We start from the raw sequence: 24,467 nt of genomic DNA on the forward strand, positions 1-24,467 counted from the left end.
CTTCAGTTCCATGCAAAGTTATCAGGGGACACCCAACCCAACAAAATATAACTCAACCGTTATTGGCTTATATTGGTGATCAACAGATTCACAGACACACAGACTCACAAGAATAGCATCAAATACATACAAACACACACTCACACACAGACGAAGACACATAAACGCTGACCAAAGTACTTCCCCATTAACCCTATTCAGACCAGGCCCTCCACTTCTAAGTCCTCTAACTCGTGATCACAGATTCACAGACACACAGACTCACAAGAATAGCGTCAAATACATACAAACACACACTCACACACAGACACATAAACGCTGTCCAAAGTATTTCCCCATTAAGTTAACAAATTGAAAAAGTCTGCTGAAGAAACTGAAGAACGTTTTGCATCCCCAGATCCTGATAGACCTACTGCTGGCCGGTACTGAGACATCTGCTAGCGCCGTGCACTGGGCCCTGCTGTACATGATGCTGAACCCAGAAATCCAGGAAAAGGCAAGTTTCTTTTACATCTTAGAACTAAACATCCAAAGTAAACTGTCATGAATTCTTCAATTACAAAATTATTAACACAACAACTCTTGATTATTGACACAGCTCCTTTACATGTCTTATAAAACTATATGCATTGGCATACAACGCTTATCGTGGTTGGGAAACTGTATACTTATTGCTTAGAGCAAACTGCAGTTGCTAATTTGCCAAAATGTAAAAACTCAAGCAACTGAATATGATTTGGGAAACGTTCAGAGGTTTGCAGGGGGGATTCCTCTATCCATCGTCGGTAACACTGAAGAAAATTGGTTGAAGGTGAGCTTTTATACCCTACCTATAAATTGATATGTAAAGAAGATGAAGACAAACTTAAAGTTTTACAATAGAACCTCTTGGGTCGGATGAGAGCGCCAGGTCTCAAGTGCTAAAAAGCTATTTACGATGGCCTCCTTTTCTGTTGAGCGTGAGCGTGTATATTCTCTCATTGCATATCAATTCATAGATAGGGTTTTAAACCTGCCCTTCAACTTGCCTTCCAAAGTATCAATTACGAAATATAGCGGCTGCAATCTGAAACGTCCCAAAACTTATATCCAGTTGCTCTTGTAATTTTTTGGCGTATCTCATTACCAGGATGTCTAACATAAATCAAAGTGGCATTATTATTGTTTTATGGATAAGACAAATAAGGTATGCCGATCGCCTGAGCCCGTGTATGCATATTTCTCTGTGTGTCAGTATTAACTAGAGAGCAGGACAAAGACTACCAAACTTATATCACTTCCTACCACCTACATAGTCTGAGCATAGCTTTTTCTACAACACAAGACACTGAAACTGGAATTCTGCTGCATTACCAAGATAAATCACAAGAGGGTGCAAAATCTACTCATTTCTCTAAAAGGATATGACCTTACCAAATATCAAAAATGAATATCAATAAATTCACACATTTTCCTATGTAGGTATAATGTTCACACCGACACACTGAGACAGCCGCCTATGCACATGACCTTCTGGTGGATGTAATAACGGATTTCCTGACCACAGGTTCATCAGGAGATAGACTCGGTGCTGGGGCAGAGCATGCCGTCCTACGCTAAACGGAACCTGCTGCCCTATACAGCAGCGACCCTAGCGGAAGTCCAGCGAATTAAACCCGTCGCGCCCCTCAGCGTCCCTCACCAAGCGTCCAGGGACACCACCCTCAATGGCTACAACATCCCTTATGAAGGATTCGTGATAGTTGTAAGAAAACTAATGGTTATAACAGTGGCGGCGGCACCATGGGGGCAGTGGGGGCGGCCGCCCCCACAACAAATCGGTCGTGGGGGCGTCGCCCCCACGATAAAATAAGCTGAAACACTCAAAATCATGCTGAAACCCTTGTGTATATTTTCACTAATGGAAATTTCATCAAATCTCGCTTGTCTACTGGCAAAATTTGGCCCTAAAAATGCAGGAAATGACGTTTCAGAGGGTCCAGATTTCAAAATTTCAAAGGACCTCCCTTGTGAGGATTCGCGCCGTCGGCACTGAACATGGTGGGAAAATGCTACCGGAGCGTCGTCCCCCACGACCTTTTTCTAGTAGAAATTTCATTATCAAACTTTGTTTACAAGCAAAATGTTCCCCTCAAATGCAGAAAATGGCATTCAAAGTGTCCTGATTTAAAAATTTCTCCAAAACTCCTTGCGGCGGCTTGCGTCTTCGGGGCTCACGACGACGTAGTGCAAAATATGTTGGTGCGTGGGTCGTCGCCCTCAAAAATCGTTTTTTCTACTAGAAGTTTAATTAAATTCAGCTTAGTCTGTCACTCTGTCTGCAAAATTTGTCCCTCAAAATAGAGGAAATGGCGTTTCAGAGGGTCTAGATTTCAAAAATTTCCAGAACCTACCTTGCAACGGCTCGTACCTTCGCCGCTCGAGATGGTGAAAATATGTTGGGGGTGTCGCCCTCGATAACTAAAGCTAAAACTATGTGTATTTTTTATAGAAATGTCATTGAAGTTAGCTTAGTCTGGCAGCAAAATTTGCCCCTCAAAATACAGGAAATAGCGTTTCAGATTGTTTAGATTTGAAATTTTTTCCGGGGGTGCATGCCCCCGGACCCCCCTAGAAGGGTCGCGCCTCCGGCGCGACGCCTCGAGCCTTCGGCCCTCGATTGAGTGATATGAGAAATTTTCGCCCCCACAACTAAAAGATGGTGCCGCCGCCTCTGTATAATGATTTCGTCTATATTCACATACACATATACCCCTACTTATATCTGTGTAAATCTCATATTTAATCATATATCTATCTACATCTGCATCTATAACATTTTTGTTAGCCCGCTTTCTACCATTCCTACAGATATCTCATTTTCTCCTAATGAATTTTCTATCCATCCGATAACTTTCGTATCTTTATTGACAAAACTAATCTTACCTTACCGAAAATGAAGATAGATGGGACTTATCCGAATCTTTGGCTGACATTACACAATGGATCGGCTATTGCAGCTTTCGCGACGCGACGGGGGGTGACACAGGTTATCTGACCCACACGGTCCGCCTCTATAATCACCTTTTTTCTGATTTAACGTCCCAGGAGCTTTTGTAGACGAGTCCATTCCGTCAATTTCGATAAATACAAACTGTGCTTGTTTGGTATAAAGTTTTATTTCTTTCAAAACGCCAAAGACCAACACAGAGTAGCTTGAAATAAAAATATTTCATTTGTACCTGTCTTACCACGTCTATATCCGTTTCTCTTTGTTTCTCTGTCATTCATGCAGTCTCATATCGGCTTATAGTTTTATTGTACTTCCATGCATGTGTTACGTGATGGGTTACAGATCAACCTGTGGTCCGTGCACATGGACCCTCGGCTGTTCCCGGAACCCGACACATTCCAACCCGAACGTTTCCTGGATAACCACGGAAACTTCTTACCACGCGAGACGCTCATCCCGTTTGGTATTGGTGAGTCAAGGTGGACTCTCACTGCACTTGCGTCACCGCGGGGTTCGAAAGATACTCAAAAACGAATTTAAGAGATGAAGAACGAATCTTATTACTTTTTGTGCATTTTTACCGTCTTCTAAGTCATCCTTTTACGTATTACGCAATATATAAATCATAATAAATCGGAGAAAGTAGCAGAATAGTAGTGACGCAGTGAACGAACCCCACAGTGACGCAAGCGTGACGGAAGTGCAGTAAGAGTGCACCTTTAGCAAGAGGACATTTTCTGTTGTTTGTATTATTTGAACCCTTATGTTAGATGATTACCAATAAATGTAATATCATTATCTCTACATGATTTGTCAGATTTACAGCAAGCAATTTATTTGGGATCCTGATTCGTCATTTTTCTGTAATCCCTCTGTTGATCACTTTTTCTTTAGGCCACCGAATGTGTCTTGGTGAACAGCTGGCTAAGATGGAGCTCTTCATGCTGTTTGTCTCCCTGATGCAGCGTTTCACATTCAAACTGCCAGAGGGCGCACCAAAGCCTTCCATGTATGGAAACTTTAATGCGGCTAGCTTTGTCAATCCGCCTATCCCCTTTGAGTTATGCGCCTTTCCACGTGAATAATAACCTTTAAGGGTTATGTTTTCCGTGGCGTTTGTGTGTGTGTGTGTGTGTGTGTGTGTGTGTGTGTGTGTGTGTGTGTGTGTGTGTGTGTGTGCGTGTGTGTGTGTGCGTGTGTAAACAGTTTAAATCTAGAAGTTGTGAAAGGATTCTTATGACATTTGTCAGGTGGATGGGGGTCTGGAAAGTAAATATGGTCCCCTGGCGGATTTCCAGGGTACTATAGTGCGTTCAGGAGTTGTACAATATATAATAAATTTAACGTAGACTGTAATGGGGGGACGGAATACCCGTCTATGTGCCTTGTCAAGTCGGAACAGAGGGGAGCAACACAACACCTAGAACAGCGCCGTCAACAGGAGGAAGGCAACAAGAGGGAAGTACCTGACCATTAGAATAGCCCCGACGTGCAGTCAATGAATTGGAATGCTACAACCATACGCAACCTTACACCAGTTAGTAAATTCACGGACGTTTGAGATGAGACATACGACGATTATGTATGTGTTTCGTGCAATTATTGTGTATAAGAGTTGTAGTACGATTGCGTTTTCTCATTAATTTGCAAGGTTTAGATAAAGTGCGATAACAGATCAAACTGCTGTGTCATTATCATCAACAACGTGATATCCTTTGTGTGATTACTACAAAGTCAGTCACAGGGAGATGAAGTAACCAATGGTTTGCGTTTGGTCAGACAGAATTTTAAAGACGAGATTATTCAGGTGAGGAATAGAGAACCTTAGTTGCGACCGTAGTTATCAGAACCAGCATCATGTAGTCACGTCAATTCCCATTAAAAGTCTCATATGTGCAGTGTACGGGAAGCCTTGTCTCTGCCTCCTTTCTTTATCCTAGCTGTGCTAGTCTTCAAAGTGACATGTAGACAACCTGGAACCATCAGTTATATGTCCGAATACTGGAAATGCAGAAATGCTCGCGGTGGATTAATGTTCGCGGTTTTCGCGGTGACCACTTCACCGCGAACTTAAATCCACCGCGAACATTTTTCTACTATGGTATTAGACTGCAGTCTAACGTGTTACCGCGAAATTAAAACCACCGCGAAAATCTTTTTTCCCGCAACCGCGAAATTAAATCCCCGCGAACTTAAATACATTTACAGTATATTATAAGGCGCAGAAAGTATCGACTAACAGCCGTACATTTTCATTGGATTTTTTTAAACATCTGTTATTTACCCTTTAAAAACTTTATTTGATCCCAAACTACAACGTTAGCTACTTGAAATCATATCATTCTATTCTATTCTTTTCTATAAAAAAAAGCTGTGACTTAGAAGCATATAGAACTTATAAAAAGATTTAGAAAGCATATAGAATATCGTTAAAATCTGTTACAGTGTGCAGGCTACATAGCGGTATTTCTTATGCATATTCTTAACAACAGGGATCATGGGAGAAAGAGGCTGTCAAAAATCACCTACCTGACTTTTAGAACATGAAAAACTCACATTGGCATGGTTTTCAGCCCCCTAAAGATTAATTTGACGAAAAAAAAAGAAAAAAATTACGGTGGAAACATGTTATACGGGACCAAAACATAGGTGGTGACCTTTTGACCCCTTGTCACTGCCTGAAAACGACAACACCTAACGTCTAAAGCCTACTGCATCCACAAATATTGCTACAAATCTGGTTTTTTTACTCAATATAGAGGTTAAAACCCTTACCTGTAATGTGCACCTCCAAAATTTAAACATATCCCAAGAAAAACATTTCTACAGCCACTTTTGCCAAGGCTACCTAATCAGTCTGTGCTAAAAATGGGTCATCTGCGCAAGTCCGGAAATACCGAAATTTGCCCTGCAGACTACCACCTATAATGCGTGTCAGGCAGCATAGTCCTTCCCTGCTCTAAGAAAGACCGTTTCCACAAGGTATTGGCCAAAATGAATTCTATGAAGCGACGCCGAAAAGGAAGAAAATCCCTAAATGTGGATCCTGTTTTTTTTCAGGACCGTTAATTTTTTTCGTTATTGGAAACATGGTTTTTCCAAAGCCATGTGGTTTTTGCAGTACTACATTATATACAACCATACATGCATGCACAACTACAAATTAAATCCACACACAAAGGTCCGCCTTATGCAATTAGTTGGAAACCTAACACTGAGAACTATAAATGCCACATAATGGCCGGAGGCCTGAATTATCAGTGTTCCTTTCCAGCCTACTCAAACTCAAAATTCAGACCAACGCCCTCCATTTTCTCCCGGTAGATCGCATCTAGAGTCTGGTTTTGCTCCTCTGACAGCCAGTTTTTCCAGTCACCAACCTCCCCTATGCAAGGGATAATAATCAAAATTAGCAAAATGAGAAAAGAAAGGTTAGCAGTCGTCAGCTCTTAAAAATACTAAAAAAAATAAAAAATTCACGGGTCTCAGTGGCAAGTGTGCAGATGTCGACACACTGGCAGCACCAAATCCGTAGGTGTTTTTTGGCACCTTTAGACAGATAAGCCGTGAGGCTCGGTGGGCGTCACTCCACCGTCATGGGGGCAGGGGCATGGCGAGTTTAGAACTCAGGACCTTCTGATTCTGACTCCAACGCTCTAGCCGTTGCGCCACACAGACACCCCTTACTAAATACTCTTCCAAATATGATCCGCTGGAGCTCAAAATGTACTTAATGCTGAAATAATAACGAGCCGCTAGCCCCTCTATTGGTTAATCTTCCGTCGTTCTTCCGTTGTAAAACTGGTATCTTGCTTGGCTAAGTCTGTTAGCAGCAAATTTTTTTCACACACGGCTAGAAAAAAGTGGCCTACCAAAACAAAATGGCCGCACTCGGAATATTACACTCAGTTTCGCCCCTAAATTAGAAACAAGATAACTCAGAAATCACAGAGTTGTCACTGAATCGAAAAACAATTTACGATGATTAAGATTCATTAAAATGATATATGCAGTGATCAAAGACTTCTTTGCGTCTAGTTCGCGTCCATTTAGGACATTTTGCCAATTGCAATTTTTAAACTTGCCAATTCTGGCGACCAATTTCCGACTTTTATCGAATGTCTCTCACAAACAATCGCCAACAGGTGTGGTACATATAGAATACAACACGGTGTATTCCGTATCGCCCAAGGTATCAGCCCGACCGCGGGTCGGATCGCCCGAAGGTCGGAGGGTGATCCGACCCGCGGGAGGGCTGAGACCGAGGGTGATGCGGAATACACCGTGTTGTATTTTATTTATGTCAAACCCACCCGAGAAAACCACTGTTTTGATGCGAAATGCGCCAGAAGTTGAACAAATTTGTTGCCCTCGAAAAAAAAAAGCGTTGCAACAGTAATGTTCCAACGTCCGAATCAGGTATTCGAACTTTCGATGGCGCCGTACTCGGCCCACTCGAAACAGTTCGATTTATTCGAATGGAGCCCGTGTGATAAGCCCGGGCCGTACGGAAAGTTATCAGCCGGTCCGCAACACCCGTATCGAACGTTTTCGCGTCACAAGTATGACATAAAGTGAGTACCCACTTTAGTTTTACCTAAATAAACAACAGCGACAAAAAGGTGTGTGTCATGGCATACACATTGTTTTAACTGATGGAGAAATATTCTTTTAGTAACACTAGTTCACCTTTATCCGTGGGGTAACCTATATCCGTTATTGTCTTTAAAAACAAGAGATTTAGGGACATCAAGTCGACCGACGGTGGTTTCAAATTGCAATATTTTCTAACTATTGCAGTTTGAAACCACAGTCCATCGACTTAATATCACTAATTAAAAATACCGTTTTTCCCCCAGCAACTGAACTTTAGTTATATAGATGTCATACTTTGTACCTTGATGGCATACTTATGTCTGCAATATAGCCTATATAGTAGAATGCCCAGCTGCTACCACCTGCAGTCTCGTTCTGGTGCCATGACCCCGGATGACCCCGGAAATCCAACATGGCCGCCATAACTGGAATTAACTGGAATTGTGCAATAAAGTTATGTATGTATGTATGTTACCCCGCGGATAATAGTGAACTGGCATTAGATACCTTTCCGCAAGAATTCATAATCCTTTGTCACTTTCTGTTTCAAGGCAGGGTTCTTAGTGAAGTTGATAGCGGGGTTGTCCTTCATGGCGGAGAAGGTACAGTTGGTCACCACCTCATCAATGCGCTGGTCGGACAGAGTCTTGCCCAGGAAGTTAGCAATCTTCACCACGTGGCCTCGCAGGTCCTTTGGGAATAGATTTGGCATTTGTTGTTGCAAGATAATTGGAGGTACTGTTTTCCTTGTGTTTATGTGTGTGTGTGTGTGTGTGTGTGTGTGTGTGTGTGTGTGTGTGTTAGTGTGTGTCTGCGTGTGTGTATAAGTGTGTGTGTGTGTATGCACTTGTATGTGTTGGTGTGTTGGCGTGTGTGTTTTTGTTAGTGTGTGTGTTAATGTGTGTGTGCGTGTGCATGTGTGTGTGTGTGATTGTGTGTGTGTGTGTGTATGTACTTGTATGTGTTGGCGTGTGTGTTTTTGTTAGTGTGTGTGTTAGTGTGTGTGTGTGTCTGTGTGTGTGTGTGTGTGTGTGTGTGTGTGTGTGTGTGTTTGTGCTTCCGTACATTCATAATCAGCATAACTAAATAACCTCTGTATAGATTGCAATGATATTTAGTATGTGTGTAGGTGGCGAAGACGAAGGTCTAGGCCGAGTTTGGATTCTCTGTTGCATGAAAATACTGTAACAGAACAGACAGACATGTCATTGTCTTGATGTTTTGTGACAGGTAACTGTTGAAGAAAGAGAGAAATGGTATAGGTTTGGGCACCCTAGAAGCTTGTTTGGTATGTAATTGTGAATATAAGTGTCAATACTTTTAACTCAAAACATGGAGCTTACCCGCTTCATATCCTCAAACTTGATGAAGAGCACGTTGTTGTCATCCTTGTGACGCCAGTACTCCGGGACCACGTCCCACCAGAAACCGAAGTAAGCTGTCGGTAAAAGAACACAAAAAATATAAAGATACAGACGTTATATTAGTAGTAACGACTAAAACGCCAAAGAAAACTCAATAGACAGTTTGATTAAAAACGAAATTCTTTGTACAAAACTTAGTGTGCATTATATACTACCTTGCTTTTTGATATCTGTGATCCATTGTTAATACCTCATCAACTACAGGAATTGTGTACATGTATATAAATATTAGGGGCGGGTGCCGGTGTGACAGCGATCTGGCCCCCCCGGGGCGAAATCACTAGCGATCTCGCCCTCCACGGCTAGTGATCTCGCCCCCCTACCTCGCCCCCCTTTAGCGATTTCGCCCCCCCCCCACCCAAAAAACGGTTTACATGACATTTTAGAAGTTGATTGGTATAAATCACAAAATTCAGTTTCAGAATGATATAAGTACATGCGTTTGATACATAACTCCATTCATAGTATCAATATTAACGTAATTACATGGTAATAACATAGTTGAACTTGTTTCAGACAAGGAGGGTTGGGTCCCTTGTATTCCCATTATTGCATATACCTGAGTCTTGACATAAGATGTATTTCATTGTATTCACCTGTCAATTTTATTTCAATGTCATGTTTGCACCGAACAATATAGTATCGACTTTCGAGGTATGACATCTTACGGTACGGTAATAAGGTGCCATATAGGTACCAGGTAACACACCATATACGTTACTCCCCAGGTGCAGTATAGTACCAGGTAGCGCACCTGTAATATGTAGTAACCAGTTGCTCTTCGGGGGGGGGGGGCGAAAACGCTAAAGGGGGGCGAAAACGCTAGTGATCTCGCCCCCCGGGGGGCGAGATCGCTGTAACACCGGCACAGAAAAGTCAGGTACAGGTAAACTTAAGTCCTTCTTACCTTGCTCGGGACTGATGAACTCCTGGAAGTTTTCATCAAACGTCCCCGTGGGAAGATCCTTGGCACCAGTCCTCATGTTGTGGAAAGAAACGATCACATCTTTGACATTCCTCGCACAGTAAATAATCTGTAAAAGAACAAAAATATTTGGCTTCAAATTTATTTGGAAAAAGACAGTTTTGCCTTCAATGTTTTCGATCTGTTAGTCTGTTTGCCTATGTATCTCTTTAGGTCTCTCTTTTTTGTTCTCTCTCTCTCTCTCTCTCTCTCTCTCTCTCTCTCTCTGTCTTTGTCTCGGTTTTCTTTTAAGATTTGGTGTGCGCAGACGGCCATAGGCTTGTGTGAGGGGGGGGGGAAGAAAAAGAGACAGAGAGAGAAAGAAAATGTGTGTGTGTGTGTGTGTGTGTGTGTGTGTGTGTGAGAGAGAGAGAGAGAGAGAGAGAGAGATAAATCCTAAAAATACCTTTCGATACTTAAAAGTTCATTCAGTAATACAAACCTTTCCTTTTCCCTCCTTAGCTTGAGAGGGTAACAGGTGATAGGGAAGGTGCGTTTTCATCAGGCGCGGACAGGGGGCGTTCTTCAGCACGTTGGGAAACGGCTCCCCGGTACCCATGATGTCTATTGATTCCAGCCATGGCACCCGCACCATCAACGGGATCTTGCTAACTGTGCTGATGTCGCCCTCCGCAAATATCAGCGACACAATCTGCTGGGTCCATGTCGTTCCTAGACACATAGATGATAAGAATAAGATTGTTTTAACAAGGGAGAAAGAGTTGAATTTCTTACTTGTCATAGATAGCAAGTGGGGTCAAGTGGCGTAGTTGAAGGGTCATGTCATGCTGCCGATCTTACGCCTTTAGGAAATGCACTTTACCCTACTTTCATCACTCCACCGAAGTGTTACATTCGAGCAAAGGTTATTTTTGGAATGTTCCATCATGTCAGCACAGGGGTAATTTTGGTGTAGTCCATTTTTGCATAGGGAGGGATATTGGGTGAAATATTATATATTTTCTTGCAAATTATGCCTTTCTAGCATTTGTATAGGTTCGTTGGGACATTAAGGATATAATCTGTATGTTTGTTGGGTACCTACTGGCTGGCAAAATACACCTGGTGATTATTATTATTTTGCCTGACCTTAACCCCTTCATTTATGACCTCAGTGAAAAATTACCTGCAGATAGCTTTGAGCTGCTTTTCATGAGTAAACAAAAGTAAGCTGTCTGTACCAATGTTGTCGCAACGTAGACGTGTGAATAGTAGTGTACACACGGGTTAGTCAACAGTAAAAACATTGCGTGTCCAGTTTGCGTGTCCTTGAAGCAGTCGACCTTCAATAGGTGTGTGTGTGTGGGGGGGGGGGGCAATAGAAAGTATTAAGTACTGTATAAGTTCGTGTTCTTGTATATAACGTTAAAGATATTTTCCCTGGGTAACAACGTCCTTTCTGGTACACAATCTAACTACTACTACTAGTACTGCTGCTGCTAAAGCTTCAGTGCCACTGCACACACAGAATTGTTTTGGTAACGGTATGTGACCTTCCTCAGGGCAAATGACATCTTGTCTAGAGTAAGCAACTCAAACAGTCACGAATTTTACACGCCATATACACGACTATAGGCTCCTCAATCGTGCGACAATGAAATCTATAAAATTCGTAGTTACGACGGATTTAGCCTGGTTACCAAACCCCAGCCCGATTTCAAGTATCTATCGTGCAGGGGTCTGGCAGGATGGCATAGGCCGGGTTCTCAATTTTGCACCTTATAGTGGGCAAAAAACTCCACCAATAGAACAGCAGCAGGAGGTACTACACCCCTACCATGATTGGTTAATGACCCCCAACTGTATTTTTTGAATCCATAACAGTGGCCACCAAATACCTGATTCGCTACTTTGATAGCCTGCTGACCAACTGTGGTGTGTTGTAGCTGGCTACCTGTGGTGTGAGTGGTCATAAATCCTAGGTTCTCCTCCCTTTGAGCAAGGGCCTTCGAGAACATTTCTACAGCCATCCTGCCAGACCCCAACACAAAAGATATTTTTGAGGTTGGGGTATGGTATTCAGGCTACGACGGATTGGAAGAACATTGACAAGCCTTACCTGACTTGACGTAAGCTGACACGAAAACGTCGTCGTCTCTGACTTCAAACGAGTCGACTAGTTCCACCGCCCGTTTGTCGACTAAAGGCATGAAATGCACACCTTTGAAGTAGAAAGGCGGACATATCGGATGGGTTGCGACACTCATAGCCTGTTCTGATAATAGTTCTAATCTACTAGTAAAACCAGGTCTGTGTAGACTGACGATAGTACTGTATTTCTTGTAGTTGCGAGCAGATTGAGTCAAGTCATGCCAAGTCACCAGAATAAACAGACCAGATGACCGTGCAGTCGTGGACCATTAGGACCTTGACCCTACGTAGGCTGCTACCATACCTGGTCTTTCTGGTCTAGCATGTTATGATTACGTAATGTATACAGTAATTTATTTGGTCTGGTTTGGTTTAATTAGGATCTCCATTAGTGGCTACCAATACGTCATTATTCTTCCTGGAGTCCGGGTAAATGATTACCTCATTTTCACTTGAGTGAAGGAAGGAAAGTCGTGTAAAGATCGGTGTCACAGCAGGTTTCGAACTTAAGGCTTTTTGGGTCTGAGCCCAACGCGCTGCCGATTGCGCCACGCGATCTCGTATTTGTATATAATGGTTAAACCGAAGTGCTGTATAAACGCATATGTATATACTAGCTAAAGCTGAATGGTGCTATGTTTCTGTAGCTCAATTGGTAGCAGCCTTAGAATTTAGCTCCTGGTTCCAATTTGATGGTAAGGCATTTCGGTTGGGGCTCCTATATAACTACCCCTTGACACGACAAGGTTTTGAATGAATGAATTGATTGAGTGCTAGTACATTTAGCTCCAGAATGTTTATGAACGTTATGAACTTGGAATCAGGTTACGTCATACGTGATTTTCAATATCCCTATTGATAGTGACGAAAGTCACTTTCGACACCAATAGACTCGGTACATGGATGCCGGACGGATGTTTGAAGTGAGTAAAATGATTTCACAATACGTTATTCATTGTAATCATCATATTAGAGGATCTTTATGAAAGCATATGTGCCAAATAATCGGCACTTGACTCTCCTGATCCCCCCAAAGATCCAAAAACGTAAGCAAAATAAAAACAGTAAAACAGTAAGAGATCACATTACATATTTAATTGATGTCTATTAAGAAACAACAATCTTACTGGCTCGACAAAAAATACTTAACGGGCCGCGAACATTATACATTCATATTTGTTATGTTTCAACCATGATAGTTTCTATGTTTTTTTTCTTTTAATCAAAAATATTCGTCTCACAAAATGTGATGAAAATGCCGCTAGAATTACTAATCTAAAAGAATACGAATCAGTTTGGTTTATAGGTTATTCTTAAGATACGTCAGGTAGTTCTGCATAGCAGTGCCTGCTGACTCATAATCATGGAACATGTTTAGGAAGCCGTGGAAGCCATGTTGGTAATGATCGTGATTGACCTTTACTCCGGCCTTCCCAAGACGCTTTGCGTACATCACACCATCGTCCCTCAACACGTCATACTCACACGTCATCACGTACGTCGGTGGGAGACCTTTCAAATCAGCATCATCCGCCATTAACGGGGCAAAACGTGGATCCAAAATGGCCGCGATGTTCGGAATGTCAGGAAATTTGAGATTTCCCTTCTTAACCTTTTTAACGCCGACCATTTCGGGATCCACGTACCCGGCATACTGAGATTTCTTGATCTCCACACTTGTGTGATTGTTGGCTTCAAACACTTTCTGAAAAGACAGGTCGTTGTTTAGATACCAGAGCCAAAACGATACCATTTTGTCTTTAGTTAGGGTATTGAGGTGACCATGGTTGATGTAGGAAGGCGTGGTAAAGTTAATGGCTTGTAGGACAGGGTAGATGAGCGCCTGTGTCTTAAACTTAGGAAGGCCCTTTTCTTTAGCGAGTGCGAGAGTGACGGCTGCAGCCAGGTTGCCCCCTGCACTGTCCCCACTGATGCCGATACGTGTGCGATCAACGTTGTACTTCTCTGCGTTCTGGAGGAAGAACTTTGTAGCAGCAACGCTGTCATCAAACGCTGTCGGAAACAGATGTTCAGGAGCGCGTCTATAGCTGTAAGGATGAATGAATGAATGAATGAATGAATGAATGAATGAATGAATGAATGAATGAATGAATGAATGAATGAATGAATGAATGAATGAATGAATGAATAAAGTATAAATAAGCATTTGAAATAAAGTATAAATAAATTGACATACGTAGGCAGATACATGAGTTACACATGATGGTAGTATGTGGAAAATATCGTTCTGTGCACCAGTAAGAGGGGGGGGGTTTAATCGATGCTTCTCTCACTTTACTGTAGGTAGGACAGGTCATAACATGATGATGTAGAAGATGGCAATGCTTGTTAGGTAAAGACTTATGTGCAACTAAATAACAAACAAACAAACAAACGAAAACACATTTAGCAGGAGCTTTTACAGTAGGGTAAATAAAAACAATATTAAGGTACTCACTCCACGGACACAACAACCGCCCCGAGTTGTTTGGCAATGTGAGCCGCTAATGGATCATAGGTGTCTGTAAACAACACAGGTTGAGATCAGTTTATTTTGTTTATTCGTTTTACCAGTAGGTCACACTCAGGTCATTGACCTGTGTTGCTGTTGTCTCTGAATACACGAAGATACATTATAGAGCAGACTCAAAATGTTCCCCTAGCGGTTCTGACACATAAACAGACAAAGTTAAAAGATATATCTCAATATTAATTTTCATTTACATAATAACAATTTTACCACGAATTCATACCCGATGAATACTTGAAAACAAACTGATTGCTGAAAGAAAGGCTTACCGACATCCAGAATGACCCAGCCCCCTCCATGGAGGTACACCAGACCTGGTACTTTGCTGCCACTCTGTGCCGGTGACGTTGGTTCGTACACTCGGACGTTGACCCCATCAAACATGGCGTCGGTGCACTTCAGCCCTTCGCGGTAAGAAGTGCCTTTTAATTTTAAGCCAATATTTATCAACGCCCCCACAACTGACCGGATGATTTGAGGTTCCGTACCTACGCCGAGGTATTCTCCAATTCTACCCTGGGAAATGAGACGGGAAACCATAAGACATAGAATACATTTTAGACAAGCGCTCGCAATATTACCATGCATAGTCCGGCAATTCAAATGCAACAAATCTTCAAGATAGTATAACAAATTTTAATATGATTTCCTCAGTGTTATTATGTATTTATATATTATTGAGTTGTGCTTTTTTGTTCTGTTTATTTCATTGCTCCTCTATTTAGCCATGAGAAGGTTAAATCGGCCTGTTTTTTTTAATCAAGGTCATGATATACCTGGATACTACATTACACCCTCTTACCACAAAATACCATAAACGTGCTGCAACCTCTGAGCAACAATAGATTCGATAGATCGCTAAGAAAATATCAAGAATGTTTTTTTTTTCGTTTTGTGTCTTTTGTCACCTTTTAGATCTATTATACATAGAGGTTATCGTGTAGTGGAAGGGAGAGGTATGATAGTACAGGTGGTGGGTGTTTTTCTATTGTGTGACAAAAAATCTAGTAGATCATACCAGGTTCTGCGCTGTTCTGAACACTATCCCATTCACTTTTGCAAACAGCCGAGGCTCTGCGATTCCCTGTGGCACAGGTTCGTTACAGTAGTACGCCAGGAGAGCCGCTACCGCCACACACATCAGGGCTGCCTTCAACACCATGCTTCTGTCTCACAGGGCAAAGTACACTCTTCAGACTCTACGTGGGAAAACACATGCTATGTTCCCTTTCAAACACCAACAACGCTTCTCAGCGAGACATGAATTATGCAGATTCACCAGAAGATGTAAGATTTTTTACGAGCTTGGCAAAACGTCCTTACCTTGCTTAGTTGTCCAAGTCCGCTGGAATCCGTCCGACCCTGTTCACTGTTCCGTCGACCTTTGTGCTCCAAAGGACCCCCCCCCCCCCCGTTTTATCGTCAGTGATCATCAACAAGGCATAGGTTACCTATGGAACGCCCTTTACAGAGTTGAACCCAGTACTAGCCTATTAATTCTACTCCTTCTACTTCTATAACTACTATTACTACTACTACTGTTGCTACTACTACTACTACATATTAACATTGATAGTGGTATATTGCTATTTTACCTATCATGTAGTAAGTATGGAAAAATTACACTTCACTGTAGATTTTGGTAGTTACGGTAGGCCATGTTGAATCGACTATATGCATGGTGCGGATGCCTGCCGCGTGCACCTGTATATTTTTGCCTGTTATCAGAAGCATACGGGATCTATCGCGTGGTACCTTCTATATAATTTATTTGCATAAGAAAACGATTTTTGGTGTCCAATTTAAACATCTAGAATAACTGGACGCGCGGTCACTTTTGACGTTTGCGTCTATAAGAAAGGAAAATAAGGCAGGACAACTACACTTTTCATGTCAATACTTGATGTTTTTAGGATTTCAGTTGTATTTGTAAACTAGCCCGCCAATTCAGCCTAAGAGCTGCCATCGAAGGCCTTTTTTTACGAACCTGTCATCATCCTCATCATCTTTGGTTTTCTATTGCATGGTGCTTTCCTGTGCTTATTTTATCTTGCACAAGCAGTGTATTATAAACCTGTGTTTGTAAGGACAAGTTAGACGACATAGGTTAAGTGGCTCAAATGCTTTACTGTTGATCGACATTCTATAACGTAGACTTATTGCGCTACATAGATAAAAGGAACAGTAGGATTGAGTAAAAACCTCTTTTTGACGTTTAAACAGAAATGAAGTTTTGGACAATCAGATCGTTTATTCTCGTATCTTATACAAAAAACCTTGACTTTCAAAAAGTCCTAACATTTTCAAGGATAGTACACATGAAAGGATTGTTTCCAGCCTAAAATTTTCTAAATGCCTGTTTGCAATTCAGGTACGAAGGAACCAAGTTGGTTGTTGTCATTTTGTCACGTAGCAACGTATAAACGTAAACTAGATATGGCCATGTAAAAGACAGTTATGCAATTGTGTAAGCTTTAGGGCTGATATTAATATCAATATCAATAAACAATACTGCTCGAAGAGGTCCCAATGTGTAAATTTGCCTACACAAGCTGGCTTTAGCAAGACAATTATAAAATAAAAAAAATTCTTAAAACAATTTTTTATAGAAATCAAAAGCGTGCTCTACCACCAGTGCAGTACAGAATATTATAAGCACACCAATAAACATTTCTTTACTTCAAAAAGTTCCACCATCACAATCTTAACAATATTATCATTATATTAACAATAATAAATCAAATCATAACTTTTAATGTACATAAAATGCAATTACATTTCATTCATTGCCCATACAAAATCGCCATTTGTGTTGGTAAATGACATTGTGGAAAAACTAAACTTTTTTACTTAACCAAAACTAAGTTTACAGCAGACGGGTCCATTCCGTGAACAAGGCTGACGGAGTCGGCTGAAAATTTGGGGTAGTTTAGTTTTTCCACAAATCTCCATTCTATGAAGTTTTGTAACCAAAATTGATCTCGATGAATAGTTACATCAGGTTTGTAGAAATTACTGGAGAACGATTCTTTATTCATAACCAACTACAGGACAAAACGCCACAGTCAACATTACATTCTTTGTGTACATAACCAGTAATGGCATTAAAGTACGTGAAAAAACTTAACCTTTTGGACCTTAAAGATAGAACAAGGCTTTATTCATAACCAACTACAAGACAAGACGTCAAAGCTTATGTTACAATCTTTGTGTATATAACCAATAATTGCCTTAATTTATGTGACAATATTCACCTATTTGGACCTCATATATAGCAATTCTTTACTATGAGACGTCATTGGTAGGGGTGACAGTATATAGTAGTCATTATTGCCACATAGTGTGGAATAGTATAAGTCATTAATGCCCCATAGAAGGTTAAAAGAATGCAAATGAAAGATTGTGATTGTGTGTTCAAGTTATGAATAAAGAACATCTTCACTACGCATCTTACTCACTCCTCCATTGATTGATTGATTCATTTATCGATGATTTCATACACATCGTTGCTCCAGGTCCCTCCCTCGCCTTCGGCACACCCGGTTGAAGGACCGTACTTACTGTAATTATCCGCAGCTGTTGCCGAAGAAAAGCATTGGCCACTATGCTGCACGGCGAAGACTTTGTAACCGCGATCTTTTGCCACTATGTAGCATTTCATAATAGGGTCGAAGCGCGACGAGTAGGAACCGTCTAAACGATGATCTGTACCCTCCATGGACGGGATAGCTCGGTCAAAGCGATCTTCCCAACAGCCAAGTTTCTTCCACATCTTCGAGTAGTCTGAAGAATAAGAGACATCTGGTTACTTTTCTTTCATCGATGCAGATAGCGTATGGTGATGCTCGTACATGTATTAAATGTAATATTAGTTGCATATGCTTATGGGAGGGGGCACAATTTGGCTGTTACATATTCCCTCCTATTGGGCCCCTTGCCAAAAGGGATGTAGCCATTCACCCAAAATTCAAGAGAACCATTCCTATTTCAAGAACAACAACAATGCAGGATTCTTTATTGCTGTGAAAATATTTCCCAATAGAATCTCGCGAGTTTTTTTATATGGAAACCACTTACGGCAAAATGATTAGTGCTGACAAGAGACATTGAAGAAATGACAGGTACTGAGAATTAGGATGATGATGTCATTGCAGAATTTCTAGCTTATCAAAAGTCGTTAAATCCCACTAATCAACCTAATTCTCTTCTCTAACTAAAAGCATCACACAATCAGTTATGTGTAGGGCTGCATTACTCAAGTCAATGGTTATGAACTTTTGATGAAGACATTTTAGATACTGCACAAGCGTCATTAGGTGGTGTAATACCCCCCTCACATGTAGCGAAGATCGATCGGACGGCGAGTCTGCGAGCTCCAAATTACGAGGAGGCATGACCTTGACGGGAAGGGGAGAACTCTGCCATTTCTTCGCAGCAGGGTCATACCTCCTCGTAATTTAGAGCTCGCAGACTCGTCGTCGATCGATTTTCGCTACATGTGAGGTGGGTATAAAGACTGATGCACACAAGATCCCACAGCTGGGCGGGCATCTCTGGTGATGCGAGATGCACTGTGTTATATTCTATACAAACTAAATTTAGTAACTTAAAGATAAAAATTGGAAATTAAAAACTTACCAGGAACTACTTGGACTTCACACAGGGTCAGCACTCGGGAGTCTCCGGGAAGACGGACGCCCACATAGCGACCCTTCATGCCCTGACAGGAGACGGAAATGGCCGGCTGGCTCACGTTGATCTGAATGTCACCACCACACCTGGGGTTCATGGTCACCTGGGGGGAGTCCCCGATGTGGATGTTAAACGGGTTGAGTCGTTTAGCGCAACAGTCCTGGCGGTTGAAGATGACCACTCTGTAAATATTGGAGACAGTGGCAATGGCGTTTGAGTTTTATACTAGTTGTATGTTTGGATAAACGTTCCTGTGAAACATTACATGATACTTGTAAACTTATTTAGACCCAAAGCCACTATCATTGCTAACAGTATGGGGATCTGCATCTTGAGCTTTTCATTTGCCTAGTATGTATTGACCCATCCAAAAAATAGACTTATATGCATGGAGTTAATGAATTATAATGCTTATAGGCATTAAACACACACACACACACACGCACACACACACACACACACACACACACACACACACACACACACACATACATATAAATATATATGTGTGTGTCTGTGTGTGTGTGAGTGTGTGTGTGTCACCGAAACAGACAATGTAGCGTGGAGAGTGGAATTAATTCTTTTGCATAATCTCTGAGATATGAACACACCTTCATATATACTTACCTACTAACCACATACAATTCCCCGAGATCCACCCACCAGGCTGGATTAGCCTCTCCTTCTAGTACAGTATGTGTACAGGAACCAGAAGAGTAGTCGGTAGTGGTGATCCCGTCTACGGCAAGGCTGGCAGTCCCGCTGTGGTTGCTCGTTTGAAACGCTGTCTTCCCCAGGGCGACATTTGCACCTATCCAAGTCAGAGGTCCGTCATTGACACTGTCATTTTTTACATAGGTTTTCTATTCCTAACAGAGCTAACTATTTCTCATTGTTTAAGCCATACATCAAGTCACCTTATTGTCCCAGGACTATGATGCAAAAGTGTCGTTTGACAACAGAACTTAATTGACATTAGAAATACATTTCTTCACATATATTTTTTTTGATGCAGTTAGGACAGCTGTCACTTGACATCTTGGATATAGCAAACGCGTATACAGGGTGCTTCCTTTTGCCGTGGACCTATCTTGGTCATGTTCACACGCTCACTATCAAACACGGAATTGGCCGCTGTCCTTTCATAAATAACAATCATCGCGCGTTCACCGATGCGACGTATGAGCTATTTAGTTTTGTAAATGTCTAATTCATTTAATTGAATTCTATTTCGTATAACCACGCGTTCTATTCGACAATTTGCCCCGTATCGGATAGAGCCACATTTTTTTTCACGTAGCGACAAATTTTGATTAGGTGTTACAAGAATCCAGATGGTGTCCTTATTCCACACAAGGCCCGTTCCACATCCTGAATATCCAAAACAGTCAGACCGAGCAAGAGCGTGCGTTCTGGATATACAGCTCAACACGGCCCGGTCCACATTCTGGATATCCAGAATACGGCCCGGCGTGTTCTTGATATTGCTATTAATTAATAATAATATTATCAGCACTTAACTATAATGTTTTGTTGAATGGCTAACGACTGTGACTTTATCCCATATTGACTAGCATTTGCTACATTATGACGCAAAAAAATGAGGAGCTGATACGTAAATAACATGTAAACATTAAAATATCATTATCGATCATTCGTTTAGTTCTGTAACACCAGGAGTTGAATAAACTTCTTCCTCAAACTCGTGCGGGGAGATACAAAGATGGCGGCCTTGACATGCAATATAGTTTCCACCCTTTTAAACGGAAATCTCCTCGCCCAAGTACACGTTCTAGATATATATACCTTTGATTATCAATTGTGTACCCTGCTCAGGGCTGTTCTGGATGGTCCTGGGCCGTATCTGGGATAGAACACACGGACACAACACACACACGTTTCCTTTTGTGTGAAGTATATTTACACATGTGAATAAGGATGTCTCCTTTACCTGATAACAGCCCGTAGAAATTCAGTTCTGTGAGCCATGGCTGCCAACCCGAAGGGGTCTTAGTGACCACGAACCTCCAGTACCGCGCTGTTCCCTCGAAACCGCCGAACTCGCGCCGGCCAGCCCCTGTCTCCACGTCAGTAACGGTCACGACGTTTTCCCAGTCGTAAGGACTCCCAACCTGTGACTTCAGCAACTTGAATGCTGCAACGTCATTGTCAGTGCCTCCGAAGCTGTTGACTTTGTTTTAATCAAAGAAACATAATTAAAACAAATAAATGGACAAAGACAATGCGACATCGTACTCAAGTCGTGTACAAACTATATTTATGCGGCTACTTATGCATTACATCTAGACGGGGTGTGGGTGGGGTCTAAAAGTTCCCTCGCCAACTTTGACGTCGTATAACTGCCGAACGAGGTGTGCCAAGACTACGACACTTAGTGCCTTTTCCTAAAATATTCCTGGCAACAATTCTTTGAATTTTTCTTTAGTTTTTCGCGTTGCCATGACAACGGGTTTCTGACAGGCATATTCTACCAAATTTGATTTTAGTTCAAATAATGTGGTTTCAAGATTTATTCCTAGACCACACTTGTTTTTTAAAGCAATAACATCCGATGTAATTTAATGTTACATTTATGATCAAATATTGATAATTTATGCTACTTCGATGACGCCATGGGTACTAAACCAGGTTGGCGGACAATTTCATCAGCGGCGGTAAAATCAGGTTGTTTTTCCTCAAAATCCGTCAACATCACTTATTTCCTTGCAGAACACATTTTCAGTCCACTTCCATTGCGATTTGGGCTTATATGTAGGAAAACGTACTTTAGCTTGCCGTTTAAAAATAGCAGACGTATGATGTCATTTTCTGACGTCATTTTCTGACGTCAGCGCTGTCGCCATTGGCAACAAAATATATGCCAGACTTAGATATCAATAAAATACGATTAATAGTCAAGTTTGTTGTTCGGAAATGTCCTATCTTGACGGCTTTAGCCCAAAAATGCATTATGACGTCATATTACTTTATGACGATACAAAAATTATAGGTCAAAGCACTTTACATCATCCCCTGCTTATTTGGTAATTGCAACCAATCCGTTTTAAAATTGCGAGGTGGGGGCCAAAAGAGCATTCGAATCTCCCAAATCCCGTTCTACATTCACTGCCAAAAATGTTTTTCTCTCATTTTGCTTACCCCATGGACAATTCTTATATGAAGAAAATTATTCTTGCTGGAAGAAAATGTAGAATAAAATTCAAGCAAAACGAGAAACAAAACTTTTTTTAAACATTTTTAAAAGCCAACTGTTTTTCTATAATGCAGGAAACTTTTTTTAGAAATTCGTTTTTTTTTTTCTAACCAGATTCAACTCTTTCTTCCTGGAAGATAAATTTTCTGTGAGGAAGCAAAACAAGATAAACAAGAAAAAGCATTTTTGGAAATACAAGAAAACAAATCTCAATTTTTTTTTCAAAAACAAAAATTTGCTTCCCCCATGGACAACCACATTTTTCTAAGATTTCTTGGGGCCAGAAAATTTTCAAGAAAAGAAAGCAAAAAGGACACACCTGCGATGCGGGTCAGAGTTGTCGGTACTTCGAGGTCCAGTACGATGTACCAGTTGTTGTGGTATCTTTCGGTGACCGCCCACCATGACGTTCTATCGTCCCCATCCAAAGCTGTTGCGGCGACGTATGTCACTCCTTTGTTGCTGCTCACATATGATGGCCCGGTAGAGTTTACAACCCATGACATCTTCTTTGTCAGCCAAACCCCTGGAGAGGAGGATGCAGAATCGTCACGCCAGATTTTTAATTACCCTTTTTTAAGATTGTGATTTAATCTACCTCTGTGAGGTTTAGTCCACTCATACCAAGAAGGACAATTTTCGGTAGTTTTACCGTTTCTAAACATACCGGAGGTGTGGCACTCCTCAAACACGGGAACTATTTAACATCATCGTAAATACTTAGGGTAGAATAGTTCCACCTCTAAGAATCGCGGGCTCATATAGATGCCGCAAATATAGAGAAGGTACTTATGGTATGGTATTTAGACATGACTGTCAAGAATTTTGACAGAAAATTGCCCGTAAGACTTTATCATTTCGATAGACCAATGAAAACGGTACTGGCTGTAAAGGGCATGGATGTAATCGTATTGTATTGTTTGTGTTTCGGCAACGATTGCGCGTCCGTCTGGGGTGTACCAACGGTGGTAACTACCTATATTTTCATGATTATGTGACGACGTCTATTTGTCACCGGCTCCCGTGTTGATTTAAACTCTGAATTGAAAAAGTCCGGGGGCCTCCACCGTGCCCCAATATAGCCCGGTAGCCACACGGTGTCCCACAGGACAAGGTAGAGTGGGGCCGCGTAGCACAGTGGTAGTGTATTCGGCCCGTGACCGAGAGGTCGCCGGTTCGAATCCGCCTGCCGTGTTGCCGGTCTTGTGCCCCTGGGAAAGGCACTTTACACGACTTTCCTCACTTTACTCAAGTGAAAAATGAGTCGTCCCTCGGATAGGACGTTAAATAGAGGTCCCGTGTATGGGGAGAGCTATACCCTATGCACGTTAAAGAACCCCCACACGTGCGATTGTGCGGTGTGCGTTGGTGCAAATCCTTCTGTCGGGAGTTGGTGATTCACTTCAAATCACCCGGATGGAGGCCTGGCGAACCTCTGTCTCGTATCAGCCACATGGTGAATTACATCATTCACCCGGACGGGAGACCTGGCGCATCCCCGTCTTGTAATTAGCCATACGAAAGGGTATGTCACCCCGTAAGGGGCGGTATAACCCCGTCGTGTGTAAACATGTGCGAACATGTTTGATCACGTCGACCGATGATGATGATGAGAGTTCTACCCTTTTTCAAATTCTGGCCGTAGCAACACGGAACATGGGACAGGATATCATATTTATATATAATATTGTGGAAACATATAAAAAGTAATAAAATGTACCTAAGCAACCATTACCCTTAACAACGTGTGGAAAGTAATACAATGTACCTGAACAATCATTACTCTTGACAATGTGTGGAAAGTAGTAAAATGTACCTGAACAACCATTACTCTTGACAACGTGTGGAAAGTAATATAATTTACCTGAACAACCATCACCCTTGGCGAGCCCATCTCCTATATAACCAGGGTAACAGATACAAGTTGCGTTCAGCGCAGGGGCAGGATTGTCTGAACAGGTGGC

The 24,467-nt window shown here is 41.7% G+C and overlaps 4 protein-coding genes across 4 annotated transcripts; 1 reads left to right on the forward strand and 3 right to left on the reverse strand.

The window, feature by feature from the left end:
* Positions 1-1,555: 1,555 nt before the first annotated feature.
* LOC118427723 (cytochrome P450 2U1-like) lies at positions 1,556-5,080 on the forward strand. The gene is made up of 3 exons (XM_035837637.1): positions 1,556-1,744; positions 3,335-3,461; positions 3,887-5,080. Exons 1-3 carry the CDS (start codon positions 1,583-1,585, stop codon positions 4,075-4,077), a joined length of 480 nt encoding a protein of 159 aa, XP_035693530.1. The 5' UTR covers positions 1,556-1,582; the 3' UTR covers positions 4,078-5,080.
* A 614-nt stretch (positions 5,081-5,694) lies between these two features.
* On the reverse strand, positions 5,695-12,301 carry LOC118426832 (amine sulfotransferase-like). The gene is made up of 6 exons (XM_035836379.1): positions 12,036-12,301; positions 10,419-10,648; positions 9,920-10,046; positions 8,932-9,026; positions 8,096-8,279; positions 5,695-6,377 (listed from the first exon to the last, which is right to left on the reverse strand). Exons 1-6 carry the CDS (start codon positions 12,181-12,183, stop codon positions 6,268-6,270), a joined length of 894 nt encoding a protein of 297 aa, XP_035692272.1. The 5' UTR covers positions 12,184-12,301; the 3' UTR covers positions 5,695-6,267.
* Positions 12,302-13,171: 870 nt separating this feature from the next.
* On the reverse strand, positions 13,172-16,006 carry LOC118426834 (neutral cholesterol ester hydrolase 1-like). Its single transcript, XM_035836381.1, has 5 exons — positions 15,921-16,006; positions 15,616-15,763; positions 14,867-15,113; positions 14,526-14,589; positions 13,172-14,115 (listed from the first exon to the last, which is right to left on the reverse strand). The coding sequence occupies exons 2-5, from the start codon at positions 15,757-15,759 to the stop codon at positions 13,368-13,370; spliced, it is 1,203 nt and encodes a 400-aa protein (XP_035692274.1). The 5' UTR covers positions 15,760-15,763; positions 15,921-16,006; the 3' UTR covers positions 13,172-13,367.
* A 2,013-nt stretch (positions 16,007-18,019) lies between these two features.
* Positions 18,020-19,619, reverse strand: LOC118427073. The gene is made up of 3 exons (XM_035836710.1): positions 19,603-19,619; positions 19,236-19,471; positions 18,020-18,380 (listed from the first exon to the last, which is right to left on the reverse strand). Exons 1-3 carry the CDS (start codon positions 19,617-19,619, stop codon positions 18,076-18,078), a joined length of 558 nt encoding a protein of 185 aa, XP_035692603.1. The 3' UTR covers positions 18,020-18,075.
* Positions 19,620-24,467: the final 4,848 nt, after the last annotated feature.

The sequence above is a fragment of the Branchiostoma floridae genome, chromosome 12 (assembly GCF_000003815.2).
Source record: "Branchiostoma floridae strain S238N-H82 chromosome 12, Bfl_VNyyK, whole genome shotgun sequence".
Lineage (NCBI taxonomy): Eukaryota > Metazoa > Chordata > Leptocardii > Amphioxiformes > Branchiostomatidae > Branchiostoma > Branchiostoma floridae.

What these genes read in the sequence shown, in the direction of transcription:
- LOC118427073 (XM_035836710.1), bottom strand. An exon ending in TGAAGTCCAAGTAGTTCCTG is followed by an intron (nt 18,381 to 19,235) that starts GTAAGTTTTTAA and finishes CTTATTCTTCAG; the next exon opens with ACTACTCGAAGATGTGGAAG.
- LOC118426834 (XM_035836381.1), bottom strand. Translation starts at nt 15,759, where the DNA reads ATGGTGTTGAAGGCAGCCCTGATGTGTGTGGCGGTAGCGGCTCTCCTG. An exon ending in TCAGAACAGCGCAGAACCTG is followed by an intron (nt 15,114 to 15,615) that starts GTATGATCTACT and finishes CTCATTTCCCAG; the next exon opens with GGTAGAATTGGAGAATACCT. An exon ending in CTGGGTCATTCTGGATGTCG is followed by an intron (nt 14,590 to 14,866) that starts GTAAGCCTTTCT and finishes TGTTGTTTACAG; the next exon opens with ACACCTATGATCCATTAGCG.
- LOC118426832 (XM_035836379.1), bottom strand. Translation starts at nt 12,183, where the DNA reads ATGAGTGTCGCAACCCATCCGATATGTCCGCCTTTCTACTTCAAAGGT. An exon ending in GTCAGCTTACGTCAAGTCAG is followed by an intron (nt 10,649 to 12,035) that starts GTAAGGCTTGTC and finishes CTATGTGTCTAG; the next exon opens with GAACGACATGGACCCAGCAG. An exon ending in AGTTTGAGGATATGAAGCGG is followed by an intron (nt 8,280 to 8,931) that starts GTAAGCTCCATG and finishes CTATTCCCAAAG; the next exon opens with GACCTGCGAGGCCACGTGGT.
- LOC118427723 (XM_035837637.1), top strand. Translation starts at nt 1,583, where the DNA reads ATGCCGTCCTACGCTAAACGGAACCTGCTGCCCTATACAGCAGCGACC. An exon ending in ATGAAGGATTCGTGATAGTT is followed by an intron (nt 1,745 to 3,334) that starts GTAAGAAAACTA and finishes GATGGGTTACAG; the next exon opens with ATCAACCTGTGGTCCGTGCA. An exon ending in GCTCATCCCGTTTGGTATTG is followed by an intron (nt 3,462 to 3,886) that starts GTGAGTCAAGGT and finishes CTTTTTCTTTAG; the next exon opens with GCCACCGAATGTGTCTTGGT.